This window comes from Gigantopelta aegis, chromosome 1 (genome assembly GCF_016097555.1).
Source record: "Gigantopelta aegis isolate Gae_Host chromosome 1, Gae_host_genome, whole genome shotgun sequence".
NCBI classification, from domain to species: Eukaryota; Metazoa; Mollusca; class Gastropoda; order Neomphalida; family Peltospiridae; genus Gigantopelta; species Gigantopelta aegis.
Genome location: NC_054699.1, coordinates 5,960,448 through 5,978,616, shown reverse-complemented (window position 1 = coordinate 5,978,616; position 18,169 = coordinate 5,960,448). Strand labels below are relative to the sequence as shown.

Here is an 18,169-nt window from a genome sequence, read left to right as displayed (position 1 = left end):
AAACTACGGGGCAGGATTTAGCTCAGTCACCTAACATGTGTCAGTGTAGTATAAACCATGGTGAACGTGAGGTATAGTCACATTGTAGGAAAACTACGGGGCAGGATTTAGCTCAGTCACCTAACATGTGTCAGTGTAGTATAAACCATGGTGAACGTGAGGTATAGTCACATTGTAGGAAAAATACGGGGCAGGATTTAGCTCAGTCACCTAACATGTGTCAGTGTAGTATAAACCATGGTGAAAGTGAGGTATAGTCACATTGTAGGAAAACTACGGGGTGGGATTTAGCTCAGTCACCTAACATGTGCCAGTGTAGTATAAACCATGGTGAACGTGAGGTATAGTCACATTGTAGGAAAAATACGGGGCAGGATTTAGCTCAGTCACCTAACATGTGTCAGTGTAGTATAAACCATGGTGAACGTGAGGTATAGTCATATTGTAGGAAAAATATGAGGCAGGATTTAGCTCAGTCGGTTGAGCGCTCGCCTGAGGTGCTTGCGTCGTAGGATCGAACCACCTCAGTAAATCCGTTCAACTGATTGGGGTTTTCTCGTTGCAACCAGTGCACCACAACCGGACAAAGGCCGTGGTATGTGCTTTCCTGTCTGTGGCAAAGTGCATATAAAAGATCCCTTTCTGCATTAGGAAAATGTAGCGGGTTTTCTCTGTTGACTACAAGTCAGAATTACCCAATGTTGACATCCAGTAGCCGATGATTAATTAAACAATGTACTCTAGTGGTGTCGTTAAACAAACCAAACCTCTTCTTGTAGGAAAAATGCAGTATGTGGCTATAATGGACTTCTCATTCCCACCAGGTCTTCTGCCAATGGGAAAAAGAGTTATTGAAATTATGATGGCATTATTACGACTTGATATAGCTGGAACATTCAAGATTAGGACTTAGTTGAAACACTGCCAGCTGTTGAGCACAAGAAATATAAGAAGGTGGCCAAGGAAATGACTGCAATGCGGCTTCAGAACGGACAAAACACAAGGATCTAGCAGATTTAAAGCTGGGTGGCCCATTCACTTGTCCAAAAGAAGTAGAAACGTTTTTGAAACTGAAACGGAACAAAGAAGATCAGAAGGTTGAGATACTATACATAGAGATACGATATGATAAGAACACATCTCTGCTCTTCCCAAATAAATCTGAGATATTCCGGTTGCAGCGTGATGGAAAGAAACAGTTCAGCAGAGTATGATCAAAATCTTAAAACATACATGAATAAGTATTCATGCAACAATGTTGCCTCAATGAAAGATTTCAGTGTGGTTTTGGATACAATGTAGGTAGTTGGTGACACTTGGGAGAACAATCCATGATCTGGACACTTGGTTTCACAGATGGATAACGAATAAGCAGTATGTTCCAAATAAACAATAATGATCAAAATATCAGTATGAGATGATTTACAGATGGGATGGGTGTGTCAGGAAGGAGGTTTGAGGTATTTGTTGTCAGCTTAATTGCTTTAAAAAACGATTTTGTCAAATGGTTATTAGTATGGGTTTTTTTCATTTGCACTACCTTGAAATTTGACATTTTACCAATATTTTACAATTTTATTCAGGGGGTAACCTATCCTAAATTCACAAAGCAAATGTTTTTTTCTTCATATTTAGATAATGAATGTGACATTTAGATGGTTAGGTATGATCTCAAAACAACCAAGGAGGTTTTAGGTAAAATGACAAATTTAAACTCATTTATCGCTATTTCGTCCATTTTCAGACCCCCCCCCCCCCTATTTAGGGAGTAACCTACCACATATTTACAAAGTAAATCTTTTTTCTTCATATTTAGGCAGTGAATGTGACATCTAGGTGCTTAGGCATGATCTATGAAACAAAATTGGAGGCTTTAATAATATGGTCAATTTAAGCCTGTTTATTGCTATTTTGACAATTTTCAGACACCTTTTTAGGGGTTAACCTACACAACATTCACAAAGTTAATGTTTTTTTCTTCCTATTTAGGCACTGAATGTGATATCTAGAGGGTTAATATGATCTTTCCTCCTTTTTTGGCTATTTTGGTAATATGGTCAATTTAAGCCTATTTATTGCTATTTTGGCAATTTTCAGACCCCCTGTCTAGGGGGTTTAGGGGGGTTGAATTTCACTTTAATATATTTTTTCTATGTTTTTGAGACCAAATGCACAATTTTGGCCTGTACCCGAAAAAAGTAGATTTATCACCTCCCCTACTATAAGACTATAGGTCGCAATTACCGAATGTTTAGACATCCAGTAGCCTATGATTAATAAATCTATGTGCTCTGGTGGTGTCGTTAAACAAAACAAACTGTAATCTTTCATTATTTTCATTATTATCAACTATAGATATTTACACAAGCAATGGAAGGGGAGAGAAGCCATTAGAAACATTCTGTGATATTGAATTAAAAACTGAAAACCCTCTGCCCCCATCCACCTGACCCCACCAACCCCACTTCCCGGCCCCGACTCCCTGCATTCTACCATGTAACACATGCAGTCTTGCACTCGGAAAAATTTACTTTTTATATATTTTTTTTAATCCAACCTAATTCATCACCAGTCGTGGTTGACTGAGTATTCAATTTAAACTGCAGTTACGCTCCGATGGCTTATATTGTTACTAGAGTTTTGTTAATAATCCTGGTATGAAAACCTGACAGTTAGATCTATTTAGCGTTACGGCGACTGTTATTTGCAATGCAGACATGACGCATCAGTAACTGTTATAATTAAATACATGTACGTCTAAAGCAGAGGTCGAAATTAGACGAAATTCCTGCAGGATATTCGGTCCGGCAAGCTACAAATTCTGCCGGTCCGAATAAAACCCAGCCGGATCAAGTGTAATCAGTGGCGGATCCAGAAAATATATTTGAGGGGAAGGGGGGGGGGGGGGGGCATTGACATGAGGCGAAATGTCAAGGGAACTTTGGAGGAGGTTTGGATGGGGATCGTAAAAAAGAAAAGAAAATTAATATATACTAAAATTATAACTGTCGCAACATTTAGGGGGCGGGCCTGGAGGCCCCTAGATCCGCCTCTGATGATTATATAATAATAATAATAATAATAATAATAATAATAATAACCCCACAAAAACAATTAAACTTATGCATGTGTATAACCGCAAAATAGCTGCCGGTCCAATAGGACAGCAGGCAACAAAAAATTTCCGGCCCGTGGTGATTTTGACCGGTAAAAATTGATCGGAACTGTAGTATTTCAACCACTAGAAAATATCTGTTCCTCACAATTATATGCATTTATGTGTTATCTTCAGTCTACTTACTCAAAGTCACCGACTCTTTGTACGCACAATTATAGCCGATGTGTAGGCCTATTTTTGTGCTGGGGTGTCGTTAAAACATTCATTCATTTATTCATTCTTTGTACGCAATATTAAGGCTGTCACACTGGTTATATTTCCCTGTATATTTTGAACTATGTGGATAATAAATACATGTCAGTACGATTCAAACGCGATTATAATAATTTCTTTATTATTCACATTATGGATAATTTAATTTTTATGAATAACAAGGACCATGTCAAAACGTTTCAAACGTAACTAAAAGATGACGAAATGACGTAATTTTTGTAAGAGATTACACGAAGCCGCATTATTTTATGACGTCGTTTCCCAAAATTACGTCATTCGCGGTGCACGTGAAATCATTATAACACACGTGTGTCATACTGGTTATATTTCCCTGAATATACTGAATTATGTGGAAAATACACACACACACACACGCGCACACATCACAAACACACACACACACACACACACACACACATCACAAGCACACACACACACACACACACACACAAACACACGCGCGCGTGTGAACATATAAAATATATCTTGTTACTAATGGAAAAATGTAGTAGTGGGATTCGTTTTTACTCCCCATTTAACAATTCCTGACACACACACCCTTTTAAAATGTAACTTTGTCATCATATTTGAAATAGATCTAAATTGATATCCACATGTGTGTATCCTCTCGTCCCCTCATTCATTCACAACGATTGAAAAAACCCAACCCCAGTCTACCTACCCCTAACCCCCAATGTTACTGGAAACATGATAGCTTCAAATTATACACATTTACATATTGTTTCGGAAACCCCCCTTACCTAAAGCATAATCCGCCCCAGTAATACAGTTATTAGGCAGGTTTGCAACATATGTTACAAGTTACAATATTATTTAAGGCTGGGGTCATTAGACACGGAGGGACGTACCAGGCGCAAAGAGGATGGGGGTGGAGGTGGTAACCATGCAACATATATATATATGCATGTGTGAGCCGTATAAAGCATTCTTCAAAATACATTCAAATTATTCTGAGGCATAAATAACGCAATTAATCACTGAATATTTTGTTATTAAAATGTCATATCATCTACATCTTTTGCAACCCTATATAGCTGTTTGGTAGTAATGCTAATATGAATGAATGTTGTTATGCTGATTCGGACATTTTCGGTTTATTTGGGCCAAAGCCAGCCTGCCCCCCTACAAAAATGGGAGCCCGTACGTTCGTGATGCCTATAATGCCTACCACCTGCGTTTAGGATGAACAAGCTTTCATAAATCAGTCCTGGTTTCCCGTACATGTTAAATATGCTCATAGACCGGTCCGTCAAATAGCGATATTAACATAGTTTCGAATTTGATTCAATTCAGATTCATGAATGTACGCAACTTTGACGTCCGTAATCATATTGAAACGTCATCGTATTGGTGACGTGATACTTGCGTTTTCGTAACGTCCGTAATATACGAAAACTATTGAAGTGCCATTAATGATTTAAAGTTTTGTTTTTTAAAGTTTCAATAACAAACGAAATACAAAGATAAACGTTGCTGAATACGTCTTGGAGAATGCTGTGTGAGGTAAATTAAAGGTAATAGTCAAAATGTTTTAATAAGTAAAGATCAGTTAATTGTCTAAATCTATATAGTCATAAAATATTATATAAAATTGTAAACTGACGGCGAGTGCGTTCTGTATTGTGATTGGTTAATTACGGGATCAAATAAACAATAACACCCGGAAAGCTGACGTCATTAGCAATTGGAACAGGCGAAGTTAACGATTCATGGGTCTACAGTTAGACTGTAGCCAGGTATTTTTTTCAAGAAATACCAAATATACAGTCAGTTCTGTAGAAAAAACATTCAGTTTACAATGGACGTAACCATATTGAGTTTTTAGATTTGCGGGTGTTATTGTCTATTTGATGCCCGCAAATGTTTCATTTTGTACCTCAGGCTAACGCCTTCGGTCAAAAATAACATTTGCGGGATCAAATAGACAATAACCACCGCAAATGTAAAAACTCCATATGGTTATCTCCTAACTGTTACTTCAGTATAACAGTAATAATGCTGTTTCAATTTGTATCAATGGAAACAGGCGTTTGTGGAAATGATTGTGCAGGAGGATATTAAGACAATTGTTAAAAATAATAATAACCTCTTTAAATGAAACGCTTGATGATGTAAAGTTAGAGATACTAACATATGTTAATATTTTTTTATTATAATGTCCACAATCTTAATCACATAAAATATTTTCCTCGTAAAACTGCGTGGGCTATTCACTTCACCAAAACGACGAAGCACACCCAGAATTGCTCACAATTACAGAGGCGAAGTTCACTTTTCAAATACGTTATTATATTTTCTATTTTTAAGTGTAGTGCCTAACATTGGCACTCCGTACTAAGAAAAAGTAGTATTATATCTCGAGATCTCGAGAAAACAAGTCGAGATCTCGAGATAGTAAAGCGAGATCTCGAGATAGTAAAGCGAGATCTCGAGATAATAAAGTCCAATACTGTCTCGCGATGCGACTAGACGTGTGTTCGTGCGCTCTCGACTTGCCCCCCCCCCCCCCCCACCTGGGGGGGCTGATAGCCAGTTTTGGCTCCTTGTTGGAGTTTAGGGTCAACTATACCGGGTCACGGGCGACCGTGTCCCTGGTATATGGAGACCCCACTCCAAAGAAGAGGACAGGAGGAACGGGAAGAGGAAGGAGAAGGAAGAAACCCGTGCTGGGGACGGCTCAGGAGGGAGCAAAGCTGGCGGCTCAACCGCCAGTGGCGGTCCCTTCTGCGTCGCCGCCCCCACCGAGTTCTCCGGAGAGGACGCGGCAACCATCGGCACTCGCACCCCCGGACCAGCCCTACTCGGTCATGGACACAGCGATGTGCCAGCCGGCCAGTAGGTCACCACCGAAGTGGACCTCCACTCCTAAAATGACGACTCCGGTGCAGCGGTCAACTTTAATGACCGCTCCCGTTGAGTTGTCACCAGGATTTGTTGCTGTGGCGGCACCGAAAAGGAAGGCTTCATCACCGACCATCCAACCAGCCAAGACTAAGCCACCGCCGGAAGCCGTCCCCCTGGAAGAGGAAGAACACGAGGACGAGGACGAGGACGAGAACGAATGGAGACTGGCCCTGGGTGGACTTCGCCATCAGCTCCACCCGTACTTGCAGGGGGACACTCTCCAACCGACCAAACTCCGGGGAGGGTTTGCCAACATTGACTGGAAGCCAATGGAGGACGGCAGCAGCTATGAAATCCACCACAAGACCTTTGGTGCTACACCGGGAGTGATCGTAACCCACCGAAGGGACCAGATTTATAGACAGTGCGTCATGGTTATGAAGATGGACAACAGGTCTCTTCATAAGATGCTCAGAGCAGTCTGCGGCCCCGGTTACTCCACGGTGGTAAAGGCTCTACGCCAGCGACAACACCAGCTGCCGTCACTCCGAGAAACTCCAGGATCCCCGTGATAACCAACCTTAACTAGGACAGGTAACCTCCTTTTTGGGCTTAGTTGGACTTTAAACATGTTTCGATCGAGCTTCCAAATTCTTATGTTTATTTTTTTTTATAAATAGTCCAACGCACTTTACTTTGGCGCCCATTCAATTGCTCAAATCACCTTAAAACCTTTTCGACCGAGCAATCAAACTTATTTTTGGGTTTAAATTCTTAGTCCGGACATGATGTTAGGTGCAGGTATTCTCCGTAGACTTAGGTTTTTCTAGTTAGACCCGAAGGAATCGAAATTCAGCCAGTCAGAACACGGCCCATTTTCGGTGTCTACTAGTCGGTCCGCGCAGTCGCTGGACACTACTAAATACTTATTCAAAATTCCGCCCACCTCAAATTCATCCCCCCCCCCCCCCCTTGTCCTGGACTCGGTCACTGGCAAAGGCCAGAGATTGTGCCCAGGACAGGCGTGCGTGAAACCTTCGTGGTATATATGCACGTTAAAGCCTTTAACAACAACCAAGTTGAAACAAAGAGTACTAGCATATAGACAACAAGCCGTGAGAGTCGTGTCCACGTGTTGTCTTCTTAAATCGAGCTCTCGACATATTATCTCGAGATCTCGACTTGTTATCTCGAGATCTCGAGATATAATACTACTTTTTCTTAGTACGGAGTGGCCCTAATGCTCTTTCGTACATTGGAACCTAAGCATATAATTATATATAAAGTATCAAGAAGCCATCAGGTCAACTGTAATAATGTTTTCACAAATAAATGACTTTAGGACACATTCTACTTTGTGTTAAACTAAAATAACTTATTTAAAATAAGGCTGGCAAATATTGTGACATCTAATGACGGTTATAACAATAAGAATTTATAACTTAAAGGGACATTCCTGAGTTTGCTGCAATTTTTTAAAGATGTTATCGACTAACGGAGACTTTTTAACGATTGTAATTACATATCAACTATATTTTTCTACTCTGTTATGTTTAACGACACCCCAGCACAAACATAAAGATCGGCTATTATTGACACACTTTGTTCATTTGTAGCATTTAAAAAATAATCTTTAAACACACGTATTACGGTTTTTGATCAATTCCCCATCGCATGGTTTCATTTCAGGCCCTTTTGCTAGTATTCTGATTAACACGTGGGGTTGCCGGATATGCGTCATCGCCAGTGGACTGCTGGGATTGGTTGGTTTTTCAGTTAGCAGCCTCGTTGTCGGTTCAAGGTGGCTGTTTCTGACGTACGCCTTGTTGGCCGGTAAGAACAAAGTCATGAAAACACAGGTTATTACAAAAGCAAGAAAACAAAGTCCCATAAACGTAATATCTTCCTTTCTACATTTCTGTTTTAATTTTAAAATTTCAATCTCTTTTTATGCTTCAAACTTTAATGAAACAGTACATTGTCGTATGAAAACCATGAAGATATTGAATAAAATAAAATCAATCCATGTACACCTTTACTGTATTTTTAAAAATTGTAATATTTAACTAATCACTTTAACGCTTCACTTGTCAAATACAAACAAAACAAAACAAATATATATATATATATATATATATATATATATATATATATATATATATATATATATATATATATAGATAGATAGAGAGATAGATATAGATATAGAGAGATAGATAGATGTAAGAAACTTTTGAAAATAATTCCTAATAATTACAATAGGTCTCAGAGAGAGAGAGAGAGAGAGAGAGAGAGAGAGAGAGAGAGAGAGAGAGAGAGAGAGAGAGAGAGAGAGAGAGAGAGAGAGAGAGAATTTAGGAGGTTACGAGATGACCAATAGCTCATTTCCATACAGGTTTAAGCTTGCAAGTGGTCTCATTTTAAATAACACGATCCTCACCAGGGCCGTAGCTAGGATTTTTTGTTTGGGGGGTCAACTGAGTAGTCAATAGTCTAAAACTCCTTTTCTTTAAGTTTCTATAATGCTTTCCGAATTTTTTCTGCCCCACTGCTAGCTACGGCCCTGCTCACCGTACCATCCTATAACAATATGTAAATGAGGAGTTCGTTTCCAAAAGGCGATATAACCATTTACGTCATTTTCACAAAAACATGATTTTGTTGCATCATGAAGTCCATAGTGTTTATCATACGAAGCAGTTTTAAGACTCTACTGGAAACGCCTATATTACATTTTGGAACCCTTACGTGAAAGACAAAAAGTAAGATACAGAGACAGACAGACAGACACTACTGTTGTTTTATTTATTTTATTTTATTTCAGGACTGGGTCAAGGTCTTGCATATACCGGGAGCTTGGTAAACTTGGGCTATTATTTTCGAGAAAGGACCAGTTTAGCCACGTGCATTGGAATCCTTTCCTGCGGCATCGGCAACATCGTACTTCCGGTTTTAACGCAAGCCCTGATCGACTCCTTTCACCTAGATGGCGCTTTTCTCCTAATAGGAGGCATCTCCTTTCAAACGTGCGTCTGCGGCATGGTTATGAGGCCATCCAAGTTTGAGAGAATCGCGAGAGAGAATCGCATCGAGAGAGATACTACTACGAATAGCGATGCATCGAAATTGTCGTCTGCTTTTAAGCGATGGACTCCAACTTGGAGACCGCTGTTCTCTAACTACGGATTTTTGTTTTTCGTTCTTTCATCGTTTTGGTTCACAGTAGGATCATCAACCATCAAACTTTACCTTCCTGACTTTCTCATCACACAGGGGGCCTCGCTAGACCACGCGGCTCTGCTTGTGTCTTATATTGGCGCTGGTAGCACTGCGGCCAGGTTTGGGCTGGGCATAGCAGCAAGCGATTCCGAAATTGATTCCGCCATTTTGTTTGCCGGCGTGAATGTTATAACGTCATTGATTCTGTCGTTCATTATACAAATTATGCAAAGCAACCTGGGACAGATTTTGTTCGTCCTGGCGTACGGTTGCTACAACGGCGGTAGCTGGACCCTCTTCAATCCAATCACCTACGAATTGGTCGGGATAGATCACCTGGCAACGGCATTGGGTTTGGTGATGTTCACGTGCGGTGTGGGATATCTCGTTGGCGCACCTGCTGCTGGTAACACTGTTTTTATTTTTTACTGTCACAAACGCTAGCTTTCTTGGTGTTTGTACTATCGCAAAATGCTATATCCCTGTCCCGAGTCGGGATAGGCGTGTTCGAAACCCTAGTGGTATATGGACACGTTAAACCAGTTACTAAGCTAAGCAAAATGGTATTACCATAAGTCTTTAAAAAAAACACCCCAAAAAAACCCAAAAAACCCCCAACACATCTACATCAAGTAACGGTTATGGAGATTAGCTCTAGTCTATTTTTAGAAGGTATTTCCCCCGTTTCAACGTCACAGACTCTTGTTTTACTTTATTGTAATTGTGTACAGACGTGCTACAGGTTTGTATATTAACCGTTAGTGTCCTTTTCCTCGGGATGACACTAGGGTTTATTACTTTTAAAGGGACAGTCCTGACTTTACAACCATTGTAAAATGTTTCCAACCAATAGAGCCGTTTCGATGACGTAATATACAAACTAAATACATCTTCTTATTTAGAATATCAGTGTCTGTATTTACAAGGTGTTTGTTGTGCTACAAACATTCAATATACAGGCACTGGTATTGCAAAGAATAAAATATATTTTGTGCGAAATAGTAGTCACCAACAAGGCTCTGTTATCGCAAACATCTTACAATGGCTGCAAACTGAGGACAGTCCCTTTAATTAGTAACATCTTACAATGGCTGCAAACTGAGGACAGTCCCTTTAATTAGTAACATCTTCCAATGGCTGCAAACTGAGGACAGTCCCTTCGATTAGTAACATCTTCCAATGGCTGCAAACTGAGGACAGTCCCTTCGATTAGTAACATCTTCCAATGGCTGCAAACTGAGGACAGTCCCTTCGATTAGTAACATCTTCCAATGGCTGCAAACTGAGGACAGTCCCTTCGATTAGTAACATCTTACAATGGCTGCACACTCAGGACAGTCCCTTCGATTAGTAACATCTTATTACTAACATCTTACAATGACTGCAAACTGAGGACAGTCCCTTTGATTACTAACATCTTACAATGGCTGCAAACTGAGGACAGTCCCTTTGATTACTAACATCTTACAATGGCTGCAAACTGAGGACAGTCCCTTTGATTAGTAACATCTTACAATGGCTGCACACGCAGGACAGTCCCTTTGATTAGTAACATCTTATTACTAACATCTTACAATGGCTGCAAACTGAGGACCGTCCCTTTGATTAGTAACATCTTACAATGGCTGCACACTCAGGACAGTCCCTTTGATTAGTAACACCTTACAATGGCTGCAAACTGAGGACAGTCCCTTCGATTAGTAACATCTTACAATGGCTGCACACGCAGGACAGTCCCTTTGATTAGTAACATCTTATTACTAACATCTTACAATGGCTGCAAACTGAGGACAGTCCCTTTGATTAGTAACATCTTACAATGGCTGCACACTCAGGACAGTCCCTTTGATTAGTAACACCTTACAATGGCTGCAAACTGAGGACAGTCCCTTTGATTAGTAACATCTTACAATGGCTGCACACTCAGGACAGTCCCTTTGATTAGTAACATCTTATTACTAACATCTTACAATGGCTGCAAACTGAGGACAGTCCCTTTGATTAGTAACATCTTACAATGGCTGCAAACTGAGGACCGTCCCTTTGATTAGTAACATCTTCCAATGGCTGCAAACTGAGGACAGTCCCTTTGATTAGTAACATCTTCCAATGGCTGCAAACTGAGGACAGTCCCTTTGATTAGTAACATCTTCCAATGACTGCAAACTGAGGACAGTCCCTTCGATTAGTAACATCTTCCAATGACTGCAAACTGAGGACAGTCCCTTCGATTAGTAACATCTTCCAATGACTGCAAACTGAGGACAGTCCCTTCGATTAGTAACATCTTCCAATGACTGCAAACTGAGGACAGTAGTAACATCTTCCAATGGCCCTTCAATTAGTAACATCTTCCAATGGCTGCAAACTCAGGACAGTCCCTTGATTAGTAACATCTTACAATGGCTGCAAACTCAGGACAGTCCCTTTGATTAGTAACATCTTCCAATGACTGCAAACTCAGGACAGTCCCTTTGATTAGTAACATCTTCCAATGGCTGCAAACTGAGGACAGTCCCTTTGATTAGTAACATCTTCCAATGTCTGCAAACTGAGGACAGTCCCTTCGATTAGTAACATCTTCCAATGACTGCAAACTGAGGACAGTCCCTTCGATTAGTAACAGCTTCCAATGACTGCAAACTGAGGACAGTCCCTTCGATTAGTAACATCTTCCAATGACTGCAAACTGAGGACAGTCCCTTCGATTAGTAACATCTTCCAATGGCTGCAAACTCAGGACAGTCCCTTTGATTAGTAACATCTTCCAATGGCTGCAAACTCAGGACAGTCCCTTTGATTAGTAACATCTTCCAATGACTGCAAACTCAGGACAGTCCCTTTGATTAGTAACATCTTCCAATGGCTGCAAACTCAGGACAGTCCCTTTGATTAGTAACATCTTCCAATGGCTGCAAACTCAGGACAGTCCCTTTGATTAGTAGCATCTTACAATGGCTGCAAACTCAGGACAGTCCCTTTAATTAGTAGCATCTTACAATGACTGCAAACTGAGGACAGTCCCTTTAATTAGTAACATCTTACAATGGCTGCAAACTGAGGACAGTCCCTTTAATTAGTAACATCTTACAATGACTGCAAACTGAGGACAGTCCCTTTAATTAGTAACATCTTACAATGGCTGCAAACTGAGGACAGTCCCTTTAATTAGTAACATCTTCCAATGACTGCAAACTCAGGACAGTCCCTTTAAGGTCCTGCGTTTGCTTCCGTTGATATATGTTTGAGATTAACGCAAGCCTTTTTGATGACTAAAATTACACATTAAATATATTTTCTTGTTGAGAATACCATTTTCTGTATAAACAAAGTGATTGCTTTCCTAATATTTATAATAGCCCAAACCGGATTTTTTCTCTCGATAAGGTCGTACGCACGAAACAAATATATACTACAAAATGAAGTGAGATGAAAAATTACTTAAGTTACACACAATAAAGTTTGTTTTGCCTAACGACACTACTAGAGCACATTGGTTTATTAATCATCGGCTATTGGATGTCAGACATTCTGACTTAGACTTAAGACAGGAAACCCGCTACATTTTTCTTTAGTAGTCTGGGATGGTGCATATAAAAGATCCCTTGCTACTAATGGAATAAATGTAGCAGGTTTCCTCTAAGACTGTCAGAATTACCAATAGCCAAAGATTAATAAATCAATGTGCTCTAGAGGTTTCGTTAACCAAAACAAACTAACTTTATGCTGCCATTGTGAGCTCATTCTCTGTCTGGGTTTGTTATCGTCCTAATCTGTGTCCCACAACTGGTATATCAAAGGTCATGGTATCTGCTGTCATGTCTGTGGTCAAGTGCATATATACGATCCCTTGCTACTAATTGAAAACAAAAATGTAGCGGGATTCCTCTCTAAGACTATATGTCTGAATTACCTAATGTTTGACATCCAATAGCCGATGATTAATAAATAAATATACTCTAGTACTGTCGTTAAACAAAACAAATTTTAACTTTTCAAAAGTACTAAATGTCGGACATCCAATAGCCGATGATTAATAAATCAATGTGCTCTAGTGTTGTTAACCAAAACAAACTAACTTTTTGCTGCCATCGTGAGCCCATTCTCTGACTGGGTTTGTTCTCGTCCTAATCAGTGTCTCACAACCGGTATATCAAAGGCCGTGGTATGTGCTATCCTGTATGTGGGATGGTGCATATAAAAGATCCCTTGCTGCTGATGGTAAATATAGCGGAATTCCTCTCTAAGACTATATGTCAGAATTACCAAATGTTTGACATCCAATAGCCGATGATTAATAAATCAATATGATCTAGTACTGTCGTTAAACAAAACAAAGTTCAACTTTTCAAAATTACCAAATGGTTCACGTCCAATAGCCGATGAATAATAAATATAAAGTTCTCTAGTCGTGTCGTTAAACAACATAAACTTTTAACTACTGGTATGTAAAATGACTATTTTATGTGTCATACTTTCAGGATGGATCTACCAACTCAGTGGAAACTACTACCACGCGTTTCTTTTCTCAGGTAGGTAACATTGCAATGATTGAGTAGCCACAAGACAACGACAAGGAAAGAAAGGACTATAAGTTTAAGACAAACCAGGCACTTAAAGGGACAGACCCTAGTTTCAGCCCACGAAGGTGCACACTTATAAGTTTAGTTAATCTTCAAACCTGTAAACACATTTGGATGAAGTTACAATTGAGTGAAACATGAGTCTGTGACTTTGAAATGGTGAAACACCCTCTAAAAATAGACTAAAACTCTACTTCATAACTGTTACTTCTCACACGCACGTGCGTTTTTAAAAATATGAGAAATGCATTTTGTGATATTAAAAACACCAGGATGACCAAAAACACTTCGAATGTATGGAAATTGATAACCTAAACAATAAAATCTAAGTAATGTATGGTTTCAGTTATCAAAAATGGCTCTAATTGTCAAAAATATGCCTTAGTGTTTAAAAACTAGAGTATGTCCCTTTAATAATTAGTATCTATAATTAAGTGTTCCTCAAGTTCTTCACCTTCCATCCACGATTGTATACAATGCAAGTGGTCACAATGTTTTTTAAAAGATGACATCTATACCGTCTCACGGTCATTAGCAGGGCGAAGACAGGCTGGTCAAAGCAATCATTTTGGCTTAGTCCGTCTGCTGGCGTGAGCCCTGCGTAAATGTTTGTCAGACCAATTCTTGTAATAGAAACAAAATTATTACATTGATAATGTTAAATCCACAGGCACTTGACACAGATTAGTGTATATGAATAATAAAAAAAAACCAAAGATCAAATTGTATATCTGTAAACTTGATATATTTCCGCAATATTTTGCTCACATTCTCTTCATGTATGACAAATTATTGCCATTTAACGTGTATTTAGATATACCAAACATTTCGACCCCTACTATATAAAAGATACAAGGTACTTCACTCGCCATTGTGGTGCGATTTTCTTATTTCTCAAATATATAGTAGGGATCGAAATTTTGGGTATATGTAAATACACGTTAATTGGCAATAAATTTGTCATGTTTGAAGAGAGTATAAGCAAAATATTGCGGAAATATATTAAATTTACCGATATACACCACATTTTCAATTTTACTAATCTGTGTCAAGCGCCTGTGTTCAAATCAGATTTCATTAACAAATGAAGAACTTCACAAAATTGCATTGCATTTTTAAAATAAAAACAAATGTTTAACACTCATCATTGGGGTGTGGGTGTCAAATGGAAATCCTGTCAGAAATTGGAGATAAGATTGCATATGGAGAATGTCATAACGTTGTTAAACAGACGCTTAAGTGTTCCACACCACCATCAATTACTCTATTCAGTTCAATACAAGTTCTATGTCAGAATATATTCTGTGAGAAATACAACACTATCGAGAGGATCATGTGACTACTCATTTTAGGGAGTGCTCTCAACTGATAAGTACTGTGTAAAAAAATCAAGATATGTCGACCACGAACGTTTTTAGCCAGCCACCCTCACGCCAGAGTACCGTCCAGTTGTTGCTGTTATACAGGTGGCACTATACCACTTGTACAGTTGTTATCAGTTAGTAACTTCAAACCAACGAGTTATTTAAATACTACAGAGGTCAACATACGTATAATCGTTAAAGAAACATTTCAAAAGACATATCAGAATTTTGTAGGTTTTTTGTTGTTGTTGTTTTCTTTTAATATATTTTTTTATGAGGAACTATTTCCTAAACCTGACTATTATATTAAGCTGCTAGAGCAAGTAACGACACGACAAATAGTGGTGTGTTCCCTTTAATAATGAGTTTGTCCGTCGTTACCTCACAATTAAATGACGCTGTTAGATGTTGGCATATGGCGAAAACATTGAATCAAATCTTTTGGTAAGTTTTGTCATTCACAATACATGAAATGAAATGGTCTAGAAAGCTGTCACTAGCAATTGCTACGTAAAAACCGGCCTTGGTGGCGTCCTGGTTAAGCCACTGGACAAAGAAAGAAAGAAATGTTTTATTTAACGACGCACTCAACACATTTTATTTACGGTTATATGGCGTCAGACATATAGTTAAGAACCACACAGATATTGAGAGAGGAAACCCGCAGTCGCCACTTCATTTGCTACTCTTTTCGATTAGTAGGAAGGGATCTTTTATATGCACCATCCCACAGACAGGGCAGTACATACCACGGCCTTTGATATACCAGTCATGGTGCACTGGCTGGAACGAGAAATAGCCCAATGGGCCCACCGACAGGGATCGACCCCAGACCTCGATCGAGCGCTTTACCACTGAGCTACGTCCCGCCCCAACTAGACAAAAGGCTGGTATATAATTTTTCACTGATTGCTATTATGAGGCTGCTTACGTAAATTTTGTAAAAAAAAAAAGAGTTAATTTTACCGTAAATAAATATGACTAAAAGGTTATTTTGCTGTATTTAGTCACATTTCAAATGCTCAAAATTGCAAAGGCCAATAAAACTCAAAATACATTTTTTATAGGCTATTAGTAAAGCTTAGACCACTCCCGGGTCCCCCCTCTAAATTTATGTAACGTTTCTGTAACAACCGCTCCCACACACCCCACCCCACCGCGACGTGATTTTACCAACATTATAATACATGTAATAATAATAATAATAATAATAATAAATAATAACACAATTATTATTACTACTACTACTACTACTACTACTACTACTACTACTACTACTACTACTACTACTACTATTATTATTATTAGCCTACTACTACCTTTTTGGGGTGGAGTGGCGGGGTTTTATCTGGAGGAGTTTTGACTATAAAAATGAAAGATTAACGTGCGTGCACACGCGCACAAACGGCAGACTGAACTTGTCCCTGCACGTAGAACTGGATTCAGCTGGGTTAAGTAATAATTAGCCAACCTTTGGACGACAAAACATGCAGCAGTACACTGTTTTTTTACGCTGTACATTAAAACCGAAATACCACTTCTCCAGGGAAACGTTTTGAAATAAAGGAAGGAAATGGTTTATTTAACGACGCACTCTACACATTTTATTTAGAGTTATTTACAGATATTGAGAGAGGAAACTCGTTGTCGCCACTTCACGGGCTACTCTTTTCGATTAGCAGCATGGGATCTTTTATATGCACCACCCCACAGACAGGTTAACTCATACCACGGCCTTTGATACACCAGTCGTGGTGCACTGGCTGGGACGAGAAATAGCCGAATGGGCCCACCAACGGGGATCGATCCCAGACCGACCGCGCATCAAGCGAGTACATACCACGGCCTTTGATGTACCAGTCGTGGTGCACTGGTGGGCCCACTGATGGGGATCGATCCTAAACTGACCGCGTATCAAGCGAACACTTTACCACTGGGCTACATCCTGACCCAGATCATGTCGGGTACCTAATCTGATATCCGACAGAATCCGGTGTTTAGAGGATCGCGTTTTAGAATTTACAACAGTTGGGACCATGAAACTTGGCCTGTTTTGACAGGATTCTGGTTTATTCAGGGTCCGGTTTAGACAGGTTTCATTGTAAGGCTAGTATTTTTTTATTATTCGGTTTACGAACCCGCCGACGTAAATTTTGCTCCAAAAAAAGAAAAAAAAAAAGTCATATTTTTCACTTTTATTATTTTATTTTTTTGCCGCCTACTTCCACAAATAGCTCTAAAGAAAAAAAAAGTTACCATTCTAGTCTATTGTGGCGCATTTTGTAAGGTAACAGTGAGAAATAACACTTATTTCGTCAATAAATATACCGTTGTAGATACGAATTGTTAATTCGTCTTCGGTCGCTCTCTTTCGGTCCGATTCGCTATTTCGCTCCGATTTCTATGCACCGCGCGGTTGCACACAGAGATGCCTTGTCAATCTTATTTCGTTACAAAGAATCTACACCTATCAAAGTAGCCATATTGTAGCCCCTACTGAACCACCCCAAACAGGTTTGTTTTTTTCCCCCTTCCTCCTACCTTTGTGCACAAAAGTTCTTGTTCGTAAACCTAAAAATTAAAAAATACTGGCCTAATTGCAATTGTTTTGTCATTCAGTATATAACACGCTTTGCCCTTATTAAAACTTACCATCACAGACATTCGACTGGACAATTTGTTCACATACAGTGGTATAGAGAGCTACCATAATGTAGCGATCACTTTGACATATTTTTCAGTGGAAT

General features: G+C 39.4%; 1 protein-coding gene across 1 annotated transcript in view; it reads left to right on the top strand.

The window, feature by feature from the left end:
* The window catches only part of LOC121369816 (monocarboxylate transporter 12-like), a 32,467-nt gene that overhangs the window by 4,115 nt on the left and 10,183 nt on the right, over nucleotides 1–18,169 (top strand). Inside the window, exons 2-4 of the mRNA XM_041494892.1 lie at nucleotides 7,946–8,089; nucleotides 9,081–9,881; nucleotides 13,957–14,007. Coding sequence (XP_041350826.1) covers nucleotides 7,946–8,089; nucleotides 9,081–9,881; nucleotides 13,957–14,007 — 996 coding nt within the window. The remainder of the gene's footprint in view (nucleotides 1–7,945; nucleotides 8,090–9,080; nucleotides 9,882–13,956; nucleotides 14,008–18,169) is intronic.